General features: G+C 49.3%; 1 protein-coding gene across 2 annotated transcripts in view; it reads right to left on the bottom strand.

Moving 5' to 3' along the window:
* Positions 1–19,947, bottom strand: part of TMEM135 (transmembrane protein 135) — a 593,255-nt gene that overhangs the window by 468,448 nt on the left and 104,860 nt on the right. The window contains exon 3 of one of the 2 annotated variants that reach the window (XM_063951381.1): positions 1,451–1,543. The exons of the other annotated variant lie outside the window; for it this stretch is intronic. Within the exon in view, the coding sequence (XP_063807451.1) occupies positions 1,451–1,543 (93 nt within the window). The remainder of the gene's footprint in view (positions 1–1,450; positions 1,544–19,947) is intronic. 2 annotated transcript variants of the gene reach the window in all.

Below are 19,947 nucleotides of genomic sequence, written 5' to 3'. Positions count from 1 at the left end.
CTATACCAAGCAATACAGTGCGAGCCAATCATCTGTAAGACACAGGAGTGACCCTGACTTCTTCCAAAGAGATGTGCTCTACAAATATTATATAAGCATATGCCCTATTACAGTATACGGAGCTGCTCAGTGACAGATCAGTGTCCTCTACAGTGTTCAGCGAGGACCCCGCAGCAGTTACACCACAGATAATGACTATTACGAGGGCAATAAATATCTGACTATCTGTTACAGCTGGTGCACGGTCGGCAGATGCTGCCAGTACGTGGTAATGGGAGACAGATGTCTCTCTCAAGTGTCCACACTGATCCCACTTCCCCATGAAAGCGAGACACCCCGCGCACTGGCAAGAGCTGTGAAACGCTGAGCGAGCTGGTCTCGGCTATTTGAGACTCCGCTCCCACATTACAAGGGGCACCTGTTAGGGCGACACATTCTATCACAGCCCCAGTGAAAACTATTGGAGCTGGGCCGACTATCTCTCAATGCATAGATAACTACCAAGCTACATGTCCTGCCGTGACCACAAAACCAGTGTGGGTAACATCCTTTATATTTATTATTTTACTTTACAAGTTTATTAATTACATTTTAAATGATTACACAAATTTCACCTACACGTATAGACTACATATGCTCTATAAAAGGTGATGAATCCTCAATTTAATTATGAGTTATTATATTATTATTATTAGTAGTAGTATTACAGACCAGTCATTTGACAAATCGCTGCCTGTTGTGTATGACGTTACTGGTTTTTAATTCACTTCTCTCTGGCTCCTACCCCTTTCTCAACTCTGTCCCCCTCTTGCCCCATACTCTTTCCCATTTTTATCTCTTTCTACCCACTCTCCCCTTTCCCACCATCTATTTATCTCCCCCTTCCTCCTTCCCTTATCTCTCTCTCTCCCTCGCTGCTCATTCTCCCTTTTCCCTCTCTCATTCCCCCTTTTCTGTTTTATCCCCCCCCCCCTCCCCGCACCCCCTTTTCTTCTCTCTTTAGTTCATTATTAGTGGCAGCGTGGAAGGGCGTATCATGGACAAGCTTAGTGTAGGTCGGGCTGTCTGAGCACTGCTGCTAATTGAGCTAACCCTTTAAAATGCCATACCCTTGTGTGTGACCCCAACGTTCCTGGCACTGAGGTCGCCATCTTGCCTTGGGAGAACGGCTCACTGCCGCACACACTGAGAACGCATGCACACCACGGGTGGCAGTGGGAGGAAGGGGCTGTGAGTGAGGGGCATATGCACCTCTGACTACGCATATCAGGGTCAGAAACATAATATTTAAAAAAAAAACTTTTTTTGCACATTTAAATTGTTTTATGACAGGTTACATTTCACTATTCTCTGATGAACACTGAAACGTCTCAAAACCATGATGTACTAAATGGACCAGAATTGTTAAACATAGAATTTTCATTAGATGGCAAGCTCAGATAACGGTTACCTGCTTTTTCTTTCAATCAATATAGCAACATACGAAGCCGGTAATGCGGCGCCAAATCCCGGCGACCAAAAGTAGAATCTTCCCAGGATTTTCCTGCAATGGAGAACCACAGGTAATATATACTGTAAGGATTTATTCACAATTATAAACAAACGACCAGATCTGACATACAGTATCATACCGCCGCCATCACCCTACTGTAAAGATCCCTACGCAATCTCTACCCCCAATGTGATAAAAAAAAACATCCACAGATGGTATAAGCTCTGCAGCGAACGGGTTAAGCACCATATGCAACACTGGTTTAGTTGGGTCGAGCAAGAGATTCAGGTCATTTCTCCCGAAACAATGGTTCTTTGTATGAACAGACCTATGTAAACATGTTTCTGTACCGCTTGGACCTAAGACAATTACTGTACATTTCAAGTTCTACATCCTTAGGCCTGTATCGGAATATTCCAGCACAAAGGAAACGGTGGAAGTTTAGAAACGTGGCGGCTTTCTTTGATTACACAGAGTAAATAACGAGAGATAAGAGGGAAAAAACACAGTGTGCGCTCCTGCATAGGCTAAAGGACAATAACTGTAATGATAAAGGTAACCCGAACTCTGGCAAACAGTTTCTTTTATATATGAAGCGACAATATTAACACAAGTAGTAGCAGTTATAAAGCACTGCTAAGTACGCTCAACGTGTTTTAAATAAGATTTTACTTACCGGTAAATCTATTTCTCATAGTCCGTAGAAGATGCTGGGACTCCGTAAGGACCATGGGGAATAGATGGGCTCCGCAGGAGATAGGGCACTTTAAGAAAGCTTTGGACTCTGGGTGTGCACTGGCTCCTCCCTCTATGCCCCTCCTCCAGACCTCAGTTAGGGAAACTGTGCCCAGAGGAGATGGACAGTACGAGGAAGGATTTTTGTAAATCTAAGGGCGAGATCCAAACCAGCCACGCCAATCACACCGTATAACTTGTGATAAACTTACCCAGTTAACAGTATGAACAACAACATAGCCACGGTTCAACCGAAAAACTATAAGATAACCCTTATGTTAGCAATAACTATATACAAGTCTTGCAGAAAAAGTCCGCACTTGGGACGGGCGCCCAGCATCCTCTACGGACTACGAGAAATAGATTTACTGGTAAGTAAAATCTTATTTTCTCTAACGTCCTTGAGGATTCTGGGACTCCGTAAGGACCATGGGGATTATACCAAAGCTCCAAAATGAGCGGGAGAGTGCGGATGACTCTGCAGCACCGATAGGTCCTCCTCAGCCAGGGTATCAAACTTATAGAACTTTGCAAAGGTGTTTGTCCCCGACCAAGTAGCTCCTCGGCACAACTGTAATGCCGAGACCCCTCGGGCAGCCGCCCAAGAAGAGCCCACTTTCCTAGTGGAGTGGGCCTTAACCGATTTCGGTAACGGCAATCCTGCCGTAGAATGCGCCTGTGAATCGTGTTACAGATCCAGCGAGCAATAGTCTGCTTTGAAGCAGGAGCGCCAACCTTGTTGGCCGCATACAGAACGAACAAAGCTTCAGTCTTCCTGATTCTAGCCGTTCTGGTCACATAAATCTTCAAAGCCCTGACTACATCCAAGGACTCGGAATCCTCCAAGTCCCGTGTAGCCACAGGCACGACAATAGGTTGGTTCACATGAAAAGATGAGACCACTTTTGGCAGAAAGTGAGGGCGAGTCCTCAACTCTGCCCTATCCACGTGAAAAACCAAGTATGGGCTTTTATGTGATAAAGCCGCCAATTCGGAAACACGTCTTGCCGAAGCTAACGCCAACAACATGACCACTTTCCACGTGAGGTATTTCAACTCCACAGTTTTGAGTGGTTCAAACCAAGGTGACTTGAGGAAACGCAACACCACGTTAAGATCCCAAGGCGCCACCGGAGGCACAAAGGGAGGCTGAATATGCAGCACCCCCTTCACAAAGGTCTGTACTTCAGGAATAGAGGCCAATTCTCTTTGAAAGAAAATGGATAAGGCCGAAATCTGGACCTTTATGAACCCTAATTTTAGGCCCAAAGTCACTCCTGTTTGAAGGAAGTGGTGTAGACGTCCCAAATGGAACTCCTCCATAGGAGCAGCTCGGGCCTCACACCAAGAAACATATTTCCGCCATATACGGTGATAATGTTTTAACGTCACGTCTTTCCTAGCCTTGATCAGGGTAGGAATGACTTCCTCCGGAATCCCTTTTTCCGCTAGGATCCGGCGTTCAACCGCCATGCCGTCAAACGCAGCCGTGGTAAGTCTTGGAACAGACAGGGCCCCTGCCGCAGCAGGTCCTGCCTTAGAGAAAGAGGCCACGGATCCCCTGCAAGCAACTCTTGCAGCTCCGGATACCAAGTCCTCCGTGGCCAATCCGGAACAATGAGTATTGTTCTGACCCTGCTTCTTCGTATTATTCTCAACACCTTGGGTATTGAGAGGAAGAGGAGGAAACACATAGACCGATCTGAACACCCAAGGTGTCACCAGAGCGTCTACTGCTACCGCCTGAGGGTCCCTTGACCTGGCGCAATACCGCTTTAGCTTTTTGTTGAGACGGGATGCCATCATGTCGATTTGAGGCAGTCCCCAACGATCCGTGATCTGTGCGAAGACTTCTTGATGAAGTCCCCACTCTCCCGGATGCAGGTCGTGCCTGCTGAGGAAGTACGCCTCCCAGTTGTCCACCCCCGGGATGAACACTGCTGATATCGCGCTTACATGGCCTTCCGCCCAGCGTAGAATCCTGGTCGCTTCTGCCATGGCCATTCTGCTCCTTGTTCCGCCTTGGCGGTTTATATGAGCCACTGCCGTGACATTGTCTGACTGAATCAGAACCGGTTTTCTCCTAAGCCCTTCCTCCGCTTGACGCAGGGCGTTGTATATGGCCCTCAACTCCAGGACGTTGATGTGGAGACAAGACTCTAGGCTTGACCAGAGACCTTGGAAATTTCTTCCCAGTATCACTGCTCCCCAGCCTCGGAGGCTTGCGTCCGTGGTCACCAGGACCCCGTCCTGAATACCGAACCTGCGACCTTCTAGTAGGTGAGCACTGTTCAGCCACCACAGGAGAGATACCCTGGTCCTGGGAGACAGGGTGATCCTTTGATGCATTTGTAAATGGGACCCGGACCACTTGTCCAAGAGGTCCCATTGAAAAGTCCTCGCATGGAACCTGCCGAAAGGGATGGCCTCGTAGGAAGCCACCATCTTCCCCCGGACCCGCGTGTACTGAGGCACTGAAACCTTTTTTGGTTTTAATAGGTTCCTGACCATGGCTATGAGTTCCTGAACCTTTTCGATCGGAAGAAAAACCTTTTTCTGGTCTGTGTCTAGAATCAGCCCCAAAAAGGTCAGACGCGTTGTAGGGACTAGCTGGGACTTCGGTATATTGAGAATCCAGCCGTGTATCTGCAACGTCTTCATGGACAGAGACACGCTGTCCAGCAACCTCTCCCGAGATCTCGCCTTTATAAGGAGATCGTCCAAGTATGGGATAATTGTGACCCCCTGCCTGCGCAGGAGCACCATCATTTCCGCCATTACCTTGGTGAAAATTCTCGGGGCCGTGGAAAGCCCAAACGGCAACGTCTGAAATTGGTAGTGACAGTCCTGCACTGCAAATCTCAGGAACGCCTTATGCGGGGGGAATATCGGAACATGAAGGTAAGCATCCTTTATGCCCAGGGACTCCATCCAATCCCCCCCCCCCCCCTCCAGGCTGGCGATGACCGCCCTGAGTGATTCCATTTTGAACTTGAACCTCTTCAAGTACAGGTTCAGAGATTTCAGGTTTAAAATGGGTCTGACCGAACCGTCCGGTTTCGGGACCACAAACAGGGTTGAGTAATTTCCCTCTCCTTGCTGGAGATGAGGAACTGTGACAATCACCTGTTGAATACACAATTTTTGGATTGCTGCCAACACTAGCTCCCTCTCTGACCGGGAAGCCGGCAGAGCCGATTTGAAAAATCGGCGAGGAGGCAAGTCTTCGAATTCCAGCCTGTATACCTGAGAAACAATCTCTAATGCCCAGGGATCCACCTGCGAGTGATCCCAGACGTGGCTGAAAAACCGAAGACGAGCCCCCACCAGATCTGCCTCCCCTCCGGAAGCCCCAGCGTCATGCGGTGGACTTTGCAGACGCAGGGGAGGACTTCTGCTCTTGGGAACTAGCTGTGTGCAGCTTTTTTTCCCTGCCTTTCCCTCTGGCAACAAAGGATGATCCCCGTACCTTCTTGTTTTTATTGGAACGAAAGGACTGCATTTGATAATAAGGTGCCTTTTTTGTATGCTGCGGGGGGACATAAGGTAAGAAATTTGACTTACCAGCCGTAGCCGTAGAGACAAGATCCGAGAGGCCGTCTCCAAACAACTCCACCACTTTGTAAGGCAAGGACACCATATGCCGCTTTGAATCGGCATCTCCCGTCCACTGCCGGGTCCGCAAGAGCCGCCTAGCAGAAATAGACATAGCATTTATTCTGGAGCTTAATAAACAAATGTCTCTCTGAGCATCCCTCATATACAAGGCAGCATCTCTGATATGCTCTATGGTCATATGAATGGCATCCCTATCTAAGGTGTCAATTTCCGTAGATAAGGAATCTGCCCATGCCACAACCGCACTACAAACCCAGGCCGACGCCATAGCCGGTCGAGCAATAGTACCGGAATGATTGTAAATGTGCTTTAAGGTCATTTCCTGCCTGCGATCCGCAGGTTCCTTGAGGGAAGCCGTATCCTGAGAGGGCAGTGCCACCTTTTTGGACAAACGTGTCAGCGCCTTGTCAACTTTTGGCGAAGATTCCCAGCGTATTCTATCAGTTTGTGGAAAAGGATACGCCATGAGAATCCTTTTGGGAACTTGTGGTCTCCTATCCGGAGATTCCCAAGCCTTTTCGCACAAGTCACTTAATTCAAATGAGGATGGAAAAGTGACTTCAGGCTTTTTCCCTTTATACATGTGTACCCCCTGTTCCTCAGTAATATGCAAAACCTCTTTAATGGCAATAATCATGTACCGTATACCCTTTGCCACCTTCGGCTGTAATTTTGCATCTTCATAGTCGACACTAGAGTCAGTAACTGTGTCGGTATCTGTGTCATCGATCTGGGATATGGTGCGCTTCTGAGACCCCGGAGGACCTGGCGCCCCAGGGACAGGCATGGACTGGCTACCTGACTGATCCCTAGCTTCTGCCTTATCTAATCTTTTATGCAATAGATTGACATTTGCATTCAAGACATTCTGCATATCCACCCATTCCGGTGTCGGCGTTGCCGACGGCGACCTGACATTCAAGCACTCCCCCTCCACATTAAGCGAGCCTTCCTCGTCAAACATGTCGACACACGCGTACCGACACACTTCCCACGCACACAGGGAACCCCTTTCCTGAAGACAGTATCCCTGTCAAGGCCCTTTGGAGAGACAGAGAGAGAGTATGCCAGCACACACCCCAGCGCAATGACCCTGGAGACCAACACAAATGGTTTTTCCCCAGCAGCGCTGTATAATATGTAAACCGACAATTATGTGTCCCCCCCCTCTCTTTTAAGCACCCTTTCACCGTGTGTAAGCAGGGGAGAGTCCGGGGAGCTTCCTCTCAGCAGTGCTGTGGAGAGAAAATGGCGCTGGTGAGTGCTGAGGGAGAAGCCCCGCCCCCTCGGCGGCGGGCTTCTGTCCCGCTCAAACTTAGTAAAATATGGCGGGGGCTCTTTTATATACATGTACAGAGCCCACCTGTACATGTATATAGTCTTTTTGCCATGCAGAGGTTTATATTGCTGCCCAGGGCGCCCCCCCCCCCCCCCTCCCTGCGCCCTGCACCCTTACAGTGACCGGAGTATGTGAGGTGTATGGGAGCAATGACGCACAGCTGCAGTGCTGTGTGTTACCTCAGTGAAGCTGAAGGCTTCTGCCGCCTGACGACTTCTGTCTTCTGTACTTCTAGCTCTGTGAGGAGAACGGCGGCGCGGCTCCGGGGGTGGACGCCCAGTAAGAACCTGCATTCACCCCCTCTGGAGCTAATTGTGTTAAGTAGCCGAGGAAGCAGAGCCTATCTTTGACAAGAAGGTCTGCTCCTCTCTCCTCAGTCCCTCGATGCAGGGAGCCTGTTGCCAGCAGTGCTCCCTGTGAAAAAGTAGTAAAAGGTAGAAAAAAAGCCAAACAAAAATGCTTCTAGGCAGAGAACTCTGGAGAGCTCTCTGCAGTGCACCCATCTTGCTCTGGGCACAGTGTAAAACTGAGGTCTGGAGGAGGGGCATAGAGGGAGGAGCCAGTGCACACCCAGAGTCCAAAGCTTTCTTAAAGTGCGCTATCTCCTGCGGAGCCCGTCTATTCCCCATGGTCCTTACGGAGTCCCAGCATACTCAAGGACGTTAGATAAATAAATATAATTAAAGTCAAAGTAAAATAAACATCACGACATGAATTAATGTATCACACTTTCCATTTTACGTCACTAAAAGCACAAACTAAAAAGCATTCGCAACACAAAGGGCGAGGTGCTTCAAGCAATGGAAAGAGTGGAGAAGTGGACCGGTAGAGGAGTTGCCCATAGAAACCAATCAGCTTCGAGGTAGCATCTATCAAGTACAAATGGTAGGTAAAATCCGACTGGTTGATATGGGCAACTTTCACACTCTTTACACTGCTTGAACATTATTATTATTATTATGCTTTATTTATATGGCGCCACAAGGGTTCCGCAGCGCCCAATTACAGAGTACATAAACAAATAATGAAAACAGGAAAATAGTGACTTACATTTGAAGACAATATAGGACAAGTACATGGTAAATAAACATAGCTACATCAGCAGACGACACTGACATAAGTATCAGGTGGCAGAAAACTGTGGAATTTGGTGCACTTGAAGGTTATTAAAGTAAGAAAAATAAGAATTTACTTACCGATAATTCTATTTCTCGTAGTCCGTAGTGGATGCAGGGAACTCCGTAAGGACCATGGGGAATAGCGGCTCCGCAGGAGACTGGGCACAAAAGTAAAGCTTTAGGACTACCTAGCACTGGCTCCTCCCCCTATGACCCTCCTCCAAGCCTCAGTTAGGATACTGTGCCCGGACGAGCGTACACAATAAGGAAGGATTTTGAATCCCGGATAAGACTCATACCAGCCACACCAATCACACCGTATAATTTGTGATCTGAACCCAGTTAACAGTATGATAACAGAGGAGCCTCTAGAAAAGATGGCTCACTACAACAATAACCCGATTTAGTTAACAATAACTATGTACAAGTATTGCAGACAATCCGCACTTGGGATGGGCGCCCAGCATCCACTACGGACTACGAGAAATAGAATTATCGGTAAGTAAATTCTTATTTTCTCTGACGTCCTAGTGGATGCTGGGAACTCCGTAAGGATCATGGGGATTATACCAAAAGCTCCCAAACGGGCGGGAGAGTGCGGATGACTCTGCAGCACCGAATGAGAGAACTCCAGGTCCTCCTCAGCCAGGGTATCAAATTTGTAGAATTTAGCAAACGTGTTTGCCCCTGACCAAGTAGCTGCTCGGCAAAGTTGTAAAGCCGAGACCCCTCGGGCAGCCGCCCAAGATGAGCCCACTTTCCGTGTGGAATGGGCTTTTACAGATTTTGGCTGTGACAGGCCTGCCACAGAATGTGCAAGCTGAATTGTACTACAAATCCAACGAGCAATAGTCTGCTTAGAAGCAGGAGCACCCAGCTTGTTGGGTGCATACAGGATAAACAGCGAGTCAGATTTTCTGACTCCAGCCGTCCTGGAAACATATATTTTCAGGGCCCTGACAACGTCTAGCAACTTGGAGTCCTCCAAGTCCCTAGTAGCCGCAGGCACCACAATAGGTTGGTTCAGGTGAAACGCTGAAACCACCTTAGGGAGAAACCGAGGACGAGTCCTCAATTCCTCCCTGTCCGTATGGAAAATCAGATAAGGGCTTTTACAGAATAAAGCCGCCAATTCTGACACGCGCCTGGCCCAGGCCAGGGCCAACATCTTTAAGTGGTTCAAACCAATGTGACTTTTGGAACCCAAAAACTACATTGAGATCCCAAGGTGCCACTGGAGGCACAAAAGGAGGCTGTATATGCAGTACCACTTTTACAAACGTCTGCACTTCAGGGACTGAAGCTAGTTCTTTTTGGAAGAAAATTGACAGGGCCGAAATATTAACCTTAATGGACCCCAATTTCAGGCCCATAGACACTCCTGTTTGCAGGAAATGTAGGAATCGACCCAGTTGAAATTCCTCCGTCGGGCTTTACTGGCCTCGCACCACGCAACATATTTTCGCCAAATGCGGTGATAATGTTTTGCGGTTACATCCTTCCTGGCTTTGATCAGGATAGGGATGACTTCATCCGGAATGCCTTTTTCCTTCAGGATCCGGCGTTCAACCGCCATGCCGTCAAACGCAGCTGCGGTAAGTCTTGGAACAGACAGGGTCCTTGCTGGAGCAGGTCCCTTCTTAGAGGTAGAGGCCACGGGTCCTCCGTGAGCCTCTCTTGAAGTTCCGGGTACCAAGTCCTTCTTGGCCAATCGGGAGCCACGAATATAGTGCTTACTCCTCTCCATCTTATAATTCTCAGTACCTTGGGTATGAGAGGCAGAGGAGGGAACACATACACTGACTGGTACACCCACGGTGTTACCAGAGCGTCTACAGCTATTGCCTGAGGGTCCCTTAACCTGGCGCAATACCTGTCGAGTTTTTTGTTGAGGCGGGACGCCATCATGTCCACCTTTGGTTTTTCCCAACGGTTTATAATCATGTGGAAGACTTCTGGGTGAAGTCCCCATTCTCCCGGGTGGAGGTCGTGTCTGCTGAGGAAGTCTGCTTCCCAGTTGTCCACTCCCGGAATGAATACTGCTGACAGTGCTATCACATGATTTTCCGCCCAGCGAAGAATCCTTGCAGCTTCTGCCATTGACTGCTTCTTGTGCCACCCTGTCAGTTTACGTGGGTGACTGCCGTGATGTTGTCCGACTGGATCAACCTGGCTGACCTTGAAGCAGAGGTCTTGCTAAGCTTAGAACATTGTAAATGGCTCTTAGCACCAGGATATTTATGTGAAGTGATGTCTCCAGGCTTGACCATAAGCCCTGGAAATTTCTTCCCTGTGTGACTGCTCCCCAGCCTCGCAGGCTGGCATCCGTGGTCACCAGGACCCAGTCCTGAATGCCGAATCTGCGGCCCTCTAGAAGATGAGCACTCTGCAACCACCACAGGAGGGACACCCTTGTCCTTGGTGACCGGGTTATCCGCTGATGCATCTGAAGATGCAACCCCGACCATTTGTCCAGCAGGTCCCACTGGAAAGTTCTTGCGTGGAATCTGCCGAATGGCTTTGCTTCGTAGGAAGCCACCATTTTTCCCAGAACCCTTGTGCATTGATGCACTGAGACTTGGCTCGGTTTTAGGAGGTTCCTGACTAGCTCGGATAACTCCCTGGCTTTCTCCTCCGGGAGAAACACCTTTTTCTGGACTGTCCAGAATCATCCCTAGGAACAGAAGACGAGTCGTCGGAACCAGCTGCGATTTTGGAATATTGGGAATCCAACCGTGCTGTCGCAACACTGCCTGAGATAGTGCTACACCGACCTCCAACTGTTCCCTGGATCTTACCCTTATCAGGAGATCGTCCAAGTAAGGGATAACTAAAACTCCCTTCCTTCGAAGGAGTATCATCATTTCGGCCATTACCTTGGTAAAGACCCGGGGTGCCGTGGACCATCCAACGGCAGCGTCTGAAACTGATAGTGACAGTTCTGTACCACAAACCTGAGGTACCCTTGGTGAGAAGGGTAAATTGGGACATGAAGGTAAGCATCCTTGATGTCCAGAGACACCATGTAGTCCCCTTCTCTTGAATTTGAACCTCTGTATGTAAGTGTTCAAAGATTTTAGATTTAAAATCGGTCTCACCGAGCCGTCCGGCTTCGGTACCACAACAGTGTGGAATAATACCCCTTTCCCTGTTGCAGGAGGGGTACCTTGATTATCACCTGCTGGGAATACAGCTTGTGAATGGCTTCCAAAACTGCCTCCCTGTCTGCTTGTAAAGCCCCAGCGTCATGCTGAGGGCTTGGCAGAGGCGGGAGAGGGCTTCTGTTCCTGGGAACTGGCTGATTTCTGTAGCCTTTTTCCTCTCCCTCTGTCACGGGGCAGAAATGAGGAACCTTTTGCCCACTTGCCCTTATGGGAACGAAAGGACTGCGCCTGATAATACGGCGTCTTCTTATGTTGAGAGGCGACCTGGGGTAAAAACGTGGATTTCCCAGCTATTGCCGTGGCCACCAGGTCTGAAAGACCGACCCCAAATAACTCCTCCCCTTTATAAGGCAATACTTCCATATGCCATTTGGAATCCGCATCACCTGACCACTGTCGTGTCCATAACCCTCTTCTGGCAGAAATGGACAGCGCACTAACTCTTGATGCCAGTCGGCAAATATCCCGCTGTGCATCACACATATATAGAAATGCATCTTTTAAATGCTCTATAGGCAATAATATACTGTCCCTATCTAGGGCATCAATATTTTCAGTCAGGGAATCCGACCACGCCAACCCAGCACTGCACATCCAGGCTGAGGCGATTGCTGGTCGCAGTATAACACCAGTATGTTGTGTAAATACATTTTAGGATACCCTCCTGCTTTCTATCAGCAGGATCCTTAAGGGCGGCCATCTCAGGAGAGGGTAGAGCCCCTGTTTTGACAAGCGTGTGAGCGCTTTATCCACCCTAGGGGGTGTTTCCCAACGCACCCTAACCTCTGGCGGGAAAGGATATAATGCCAATAACTGTTTAGAAATTATCAGTTTTTTTATCGGGGGAAACCCACGCTTCATCACACACCTCATTTAATTTCTCAGATTCAGGAAAAATAAGAATTTACTTACCGATAATTCTATTTCTCATAGTCCGTAGTGGATGCTGGGAACTCTGTAAGGACCACGGGGAATAGCGGCTCCGCAGGAGACTGGGCACAAAAGTAAAAGCTTTAGGACTAGCTGGTGTGCACTGGCTCCTCCCCCTATGACCCTCCTCCAAGCCTCAGTTAGGATACTGTGCCCGGACGAGCGTACATAATAAGGAAGGATCTTGAGTCCCGGGTAAGACTCATACCAGCCACACCAATCACACCGTACAACTTGTGATCTGAACCCAGTTAACAGTACGATAAACGTAGGAGCCTCTGAAAAGATGGCTCACAACAATAAACAACCTGATTTTTGTAACAATAACTATATACAAGTATTGCAGACAATCCGCACTTGGGATGGGCGCCCAGCATCCACTACGGACTATGAGAAATAGAATTATCGGTAAGTAAATTCTTATTTTCTCTGACGTCCTAGTGGATGCTGGGAACTCCGTAAGGACCATGGGGATTATACCAAAGCTCCCAAACGGGTGGGAGAGTGCGGATGACTCTGCAGCACCGAATGAGAGAACTCCAGGTCCTCCTCAGCCAGGGTATCGAATTTGTAAAATTTAGCAAACGTGTTTGCCCCTGACCAAGTAGCTGCTCGGCAAAGTTGTAAAGCCGAGACCCCTCGGGCAGCCGCCCAAGATGAGCCCACTTTCCTTGTGGAATGGGCTTTTACAGATTTTGGCTGTGGCAGGCCTGCCACAGAATGTGCAAGCTGAATTGTACTACAAATCCAACGAGCAATCGTCTGCTTAGAAGCAGGAGCACCCAGCTTGTTGGGTGCATACAGGATAAACAGCGAGTCAGATTTTCTGACTCCAGCCGTCCTGGAAACATATATTTTCAGGGCCCTGACTACGTCCAGCAACTTGGAGTCCTCCAAGTCCCTAGTAGCCGCAGGTACCACAATAGGCTGGTTCATGTGAAACGCTGAAACCACCTTAGGGAGAAATTGAGGGCGAGTCCTCAGTTCTGCCCTGTCTGAAAGAAAAATTAGGTAAGGGCTTTTATATGATAAAGCCGCCAATTCTGAGACACGCCTGGCTGAAGCCAGGGCTAACAGCATGACCATTTTCCATGTGAGATATTTCAATTCCACAGTGGTGAGTGGTTCAAACCAATGTGATTTTAGGAGACTCAACACTACAGTGAGATCCCAAGGTGCCACTGGAGGCACAAAAGGAGGCTGTATATGCAGTACCCCTTTGACAAACGTCTGAACTTCAGGCACTGAAGCCAGTTCTTTTTGGAAGAAGATTGACAGGGACGAAATTTGAACCTTAATGGACCCTAATTTTAGGCCCATAGATAGTCCTGTTTGCAGGAAATGCAAGAAACGACCCAGTTGAAATTCCTCTGTAGGGGCCTTCTTGGCCTCACACCATGCAACATATTTCCGCCAAATGCGGTGATAATGTTTTGCGGTTACATCCTTTCTGGCCTTGACCAGGGTAGGGATGACTTCATCTGGAATGCCTTTTTCCTTCAGGATCCGGCGTTCAACCTCCATGCCGTCAAACGCAGCCGCGGTAAGTCTTGGAACAGACAAGGTCCCTGCTGGAGCAGGTCCTTTCTGAGAGGTAGAGACCACGGGTCCTCCGTGAGCATCTCTTGAAGTTCCGGGTACCAAGTCCTTCTTGGCCAATCCGGAGCCACGAGTATAGTTCTTACTCCTCTCCTTCTTATGATTCTCAGTACTTTGGGTATGAGAGGCAGAGGAGGGAACACATACACTGACTGGTACACCCACGGTGTTACCAGAGCGTCCACCGCTATTGCCTGAGGGTCCCTTGACCTGGCGCAATATCTGTCTAGTTTCTTGTTGAGACGAGACGCCATCATGTCCACCTTTGGTTTTTCCCAACGGTTTACAATCACGTGGAAGACTTCTGGGTGAAGTCCCCACTCCCCCGGGTGGAGGTCGTGTCTGCTGAGGAAGTCTGCTTCCCAGTTGTCCACTCCCGGAATGAACACCGCTGACAGTGCTGTCACATGATTTTCCGCCCAGCGAAGAATTCTTGCAGCTTCTGCCATTGCCCTCCTGCTTCTTGTGCCGCCCTGTTTGTTTACGTGGGCGACTGCCGTGATGTTGTCCGATTGGAACAAAACCGACTGACCCTGAAGCAGAGGCCTTGCTTGACTTAGGGCATTGTAAATTGCCCTTAGTTCCAGGATATTTATGTGAAGAGACGTTTCCATGCTTGACCACAAGCCCTGGAAATTTCTTCCCTGTGTGACTGCTCCCCAGCCTCTCAGGCTGGCATCCGTGGTCACCAGAATCCAGTCCTGAATGCCGAATCTGCGGCCCTCTAGAAGATGAGCACTCTGCAACCACCACAGGAGAGACACCCTTGTCCTTGGAGATAGGGTTATCCGCTGATGCATCTGAAGATGCGATCCGGACCATTTGTCCAGCAGATCCCACTGAAACGTTCTTGCATGGAATCTTCCGAATGGAATCGCTTCGTAAGAAGCCACCATCTTTCCCAGGACCCTTGTGCATTGATGCACTGACACTTGTCCTGGTTTCAGGAGGTTCCTGACTAGCTCGGATAACTCCCTGGCCTTCTCCTCTGGGAGAAACACCTTTTTCTGGACTGTGTCCAGAATCATCCCTAGGAACAGTAGACGTGTTGTTGGAATCAGCTGCGATTTTGGAATATTTAGAATCCACCCGTGCTGACGTAGCACCACCTGAGATAGTGCTACTCCGACCTCTAACTGTTCCCTGGACCTTGCCCTTATCAGGAGATCGTCCAAGTAAGGGATAATTAAGACGCCTTTTCTTCGAAGAAGAATCATCATTTCGGCCATTACCTTGGTAAAGACCCGTGGTGCCGTGGACAATCCAAACGGCAGCGTCTGAAACTGATAATGACAGTTCTGTACCACAAACCTGAGGTACCCTTGGTGAGAAGGGTAGATTGGGACATGGAGATAAGCATCTTTGATGTCCAGAGACACCATATAGTCCCCTTCTTCCAGGTTCGCTATCACTGCTCTGAGTGATTCCATCTTGAATTTGAACCTTTTTATGTAAGTGTTCAATGATTTCAGATTTAAAATCGGTCTCACCGAGCCGTCCGGCTTCGGTACCACAAACAGCGTGGAATAATACCCCTTTCCCTGCTGTAGGAGGGGTACCTTGATTATCACCTGCTGGGAATACAGCTTGAGAATAGCTTCCAATACTGCCTCCCTGTCGGAGGGAGACGTTGGTAGAGCAGACTTCAGGAACCGGCGAGGGGGAGACGTCTCGAATTCCAATTTGTACCCCTGTGATACTACCTGCAGGATCCAGGGGTCCACTTGCGAGTGAGCCCAGTGCGCGTTGAAATTTTTGAGACGGGCCCCCACCGTGCCTGAGTCCGCTTGTAAAGCCCCAGCGTCATGCTGAAGACTTGGCAGAAGCGGGGGAGGGCTTCTGATCCTGGGAAGAGGCTGCTTGCTGCAGTCTTTTTCCCCTTCCTCTGCCCCGGGGCAGAAATGAGTGGCCTTTTGCCCGCTTGCCCTTATGGGAACGAAAGGACTGAGTTTGAAAAGACGGTGTCTTTTTCTGCTGAGAGGTGACCTGGGGTAAAAAGGTGGATTTTCCAGCCGTCGCCGTGGCCACCAGGTCTGATAGACCGACCCCAAATAACTCCTCCCCTTTATACGGCAAAACTTCCATATGCCGTTTTGAATCCGCATCACCTGACCACTGTCGTGTCCATAAACTTCTTCTGGCAGAAATGGACAACGCACTTACTCTTGATGCCAGGGTGCAAATATCCCTCTGTGCATCTCGCACATATAGTAATGCATCCTTTAAATGCTCTATAGTCAACAATATACTGTCCCTATCCAGGGTATCAATATTTTCAGTCAGGGAATACGACCAAGCTACTCCAGCGCTGCACATCCAGGCTGAGGCGATTGCTGGTCGTAGTATAACACCAGTATGTGTGTATATACCTTTTAGGATATTTTCCAGCTTTCTATCAGCTGGTTCCTTGAGGGCGGCCGTATCAGGAGACGGTAACGCCACTTGTTTTGATAAGCGTGTGAGCGCCTTATCTACCCTAGGGGGTGTTTCCCAACGCGCCCTAACCTCTGGCGGGAAAGGGTATTATTTAATTCATCTGATTCAGGAAAAACTATGGGTAGTTTTTTCACACCCCACATAATACCCTTTTTTGTGGTACTTGTAGTATCAGAAATGTTCAAAGCCTCCTTCATTGCCGTGATCATGTAACGTGTGGCCCTACTGGACATTACGTTTGTCTCGTCACCGTCGACACTGGATTGCAAAGTGCTGACACTGTCACGTAATTCCTTCCATACGACCATCCAGTCAGGTGTCGACTCCCTAGAGGGTGACATCACTATTACAGGCAATTGCTCCGCCTCCACATCATTTTCCTCCTCATACATGTCGACACAATCGTACCGACACACAGCACACACACAGGGAATGCTCTGATAGAGGACAGGACCCCACGAGCCCTTTGGGGAGACAGAGGGAGAGTTTGCCAGCACACACCAGAGCGCTATATATATATGCAGGGATAACCTTATATAAGTGTTTCTCCCTTCTATAGCTGCTGTATATGTATTTTCTGCCAATTAGTGCCCCCCCTCTCTTGTTTTACCCTGATTCTGTAGCAGGACTGCAGGGGAGAGTCAGGGAGCCGTCCTTCCAGCGGAGCTGTGAGGGAAAATGGCGCTTGTGTGCTGAGGAGATAGGCTCCGCCCCCTTTTCGGCGGCCTTTTCTCCCGCTTTTTTAAGGAAAACTGGCAGGGGTTAAATGCATCCATATAGCCCAGGAGCTATATGTGATGCATTTCTTTAGCCATATAAGGTTTAAAACATGTTTTATTGCGTCTCAGGGCGCTCCCCCCCAGCGCCCTGCACCCTCAGTGACCGGAGTGTGAAGTGTGCTGAGAGCAATGGCGCACAGCTGCAGTGCTGTGCGCTACCTTATTGAAGACAGGAACGTCTTCTGCCGCCGATTTTTCCGGACCTCTTCGCTCTTCTGGCTCTGTAAGGGGGCCGGCGGCGCGGCTCCGGGACCCATCCAGGCTGAACCTGTGATCGTCCCTCTGGAGCTAATGTCCAGTAGCCAAGAAGCCCAATCCACTCTGCATTCAGGTGAGTTCGCTTCTTCTCCCCTTAGTCCCACGATGCAGTGAGCCTGTTGCCAGCAGGTCTCACTGAAAATAAAAAAACCTATTTAAAACTTTTACTCTAAGCAGCTCTGGAGAGCTACCTAGCATGCACCCTTCTCGGCCGGGCACAAAAATCTAACTGAGGCTTGGAGGAGGGTCATAGGGGGAGGAGCCAGTGCACACCAGCTAGTCCTATAGCTTTTACTTTTGTGCCCAGTCTCCTGCGGAGCCGCTATTCCCCATGGTCCTTACGGAGTTCCCAGCATCCACTAGGACGTCAGAGAAACTACAGGTAGTTTTTCCTCACCGAACATAATACCCCTATTGGTGGTACTCGTATTATCAGAAAAGTGTAAAACATTTTTCATTGCCTCAATCATGTAACGTGTGGCCCTACTGGAAGTCATATTTGTCTCTTCACCGTCGACACTGGAGTCAGTATCCGTGTCGGCGTCTGTATTTGCCATCTGAGGTAACGGGCGCTTTAGAGCCCCTGACGGCCTATGAGACGTCTGGACAGGCACAAGCTGAGTAGCCGGCTGTCTCATGTCAATCACTGTCTTTTGTAAAGAGCTGACACTGTCATGTAATTCCTTCCAACAGTTCATCCACTCAGGTGTCGACCCCCTAGGGGGTGACATCCCTATTACAGGCAATTTGCTCCGCCTCCACATCATTTTCCTCCTCATACATGTCGACACAAACGTACCGACACACAGCACACACACAGGGAATGCTCTGATAGAGGACAGGACCCCACTAGCCCTTTGGGGAGACAGAGGGAGAGTTTGCCAGCACACACCAGAGCGCTATATATATACAGGGATAACCTTATATAAGTGTTTTTCCCCTTATAGCTGCTGTATTGTTTATACTGCGCCTAATTAGTGCCCCCCTCTCTTTTTTAACCCTTTCTGTAGTGTAGTGACTGCAGGGGAGAGCCAGGGAGCTTCCCTCCAACGGAGCTGTGAGGGAAAATGGCGCCAGTGTGCTGAGGAGATAGGCTCCGCCCCCTTCTCGGCTGCCTTTTCTCACGTTTTTCAGTGTAATCTGGCAGGGGTTAAAATTCATCCATATAGCCCTGGGGGCTATATGTGATGTATTTTCGCCAGCCAAGGTGTTTTTATTGCTGCTCAGGGCGCCCCCCCCTAGCGCCCTGCACCCTCAGTGACCGAAGTGTGAAGTGTGCTGAGGAGCAATGGCGCACAGCTGCAGTGCTGTGCGCTACCTTGGTGAAGACAGGATGTCTTCTGCCGACGATTTTCCGGACCTCTTCTTGCTTCTGGCTCTGTAAGGGGGCCGGCGGCGCGGCTCTGGGACCGGACTCCATGGCTGGGCCTGTGTTCGATCCCTCTGGAGCTAATGGTGTCCAGTAGCCTAAGAAGCCCAATCCACTCTGCACGCAGGTGAGTTCGCTTCTTCTCCCCTTAGTCCCTTGATGCAGTGAGCCTGTTGCCAGCAGGTCTCACTGAAAATAAAAAACCTAAAACTAAACTTTTCACTAAGCAGCTCAGGAGAGCCCCTAGTGTGCACCCTTCTCGTTCGGGCACAAAAATCTAACTGAGGCTTGGAGGAGGGTCATAGGGGGAGGAGCCAGTGCACACCAGGTAGTCCTAAAGCTTTACTTTTGTGCCCAGTCTCCTGCGGAGCCGCTATTCCCCATGGTCCTTACGGAGTTCCCAGCATCCACTAGGACGTCAGAGAAAGGAGGGCCCTCCTACCTCTATGACGGTTTGTTTTTGCCCAGTTTTGTCTTCTAATTGTGTCCAGTTGTAAAGCACAATGGAATTTTCTACGCTATATAAGAAACTGTTAATAAATAAATAAGCACGAGGGAGGAGGGCCCTACTCGTGAGATCTTATATTCTAAAGGGGAGGTGCAGACAGGCAGGGGTGACACAGATGGGGTAGACAGTGAACGTGGAACAGAGGGTTAGGATGAGAGACGACTGGGTTTGGTGAAGAAGTGGGTCTTGAGAGTACGTTTGAAGTTTTGTAGAGAGGTGGAGAGTCTAAGGGGGAGAGGTAGAGAATTCCAGAGAAAGGGAGCAGCACGTGAGAAATCTTGGAAGTAGGAATGGGAGGAGGTAACCAGTTGACAGGAGAGACGGCGTGCATTAGCGGAGTGAAGAGGACGGGTGGGAGAGTAAAGGGAGATAAGGTCAGAGATGTAGATGGGAGAGGAGTGGGTGAGGGCTTTGTAAGTGAGTGTGAGAAGTTTGAATGGGCTTCTGAAAGGGAAGGGAAGACAGTGAAGAGCTTGTAGGAGAGGGGAGGTGGACTTATTGCTTTTGCTGAGGAAGATAAGCCCGGCTGCAGCATTGAGGATATAGATACTGTATATCTTCCCCAAAGTGAGCTTATGCTTAACAAAATGTTCCAGTACTGG

Source organism: Pseudophryne corroboree, chromosome 2 (assembly GCF_028390025.1).
Source record: "Pseudophryne corroboree isolate aPseCor3 chromosome 2, aPseCor3.hap2, whole genome shotgun sequence".
NCBI classification, from domain to species: Eukaryota; Metazoa; Chordata; class Amphibia; order Anura; family Myobatrachidae; genus Pseudophryne; species Pseudophryne corroboree.
This window is presented reverse-complemented; position numbering and strand designations above follow the sequence as displayed.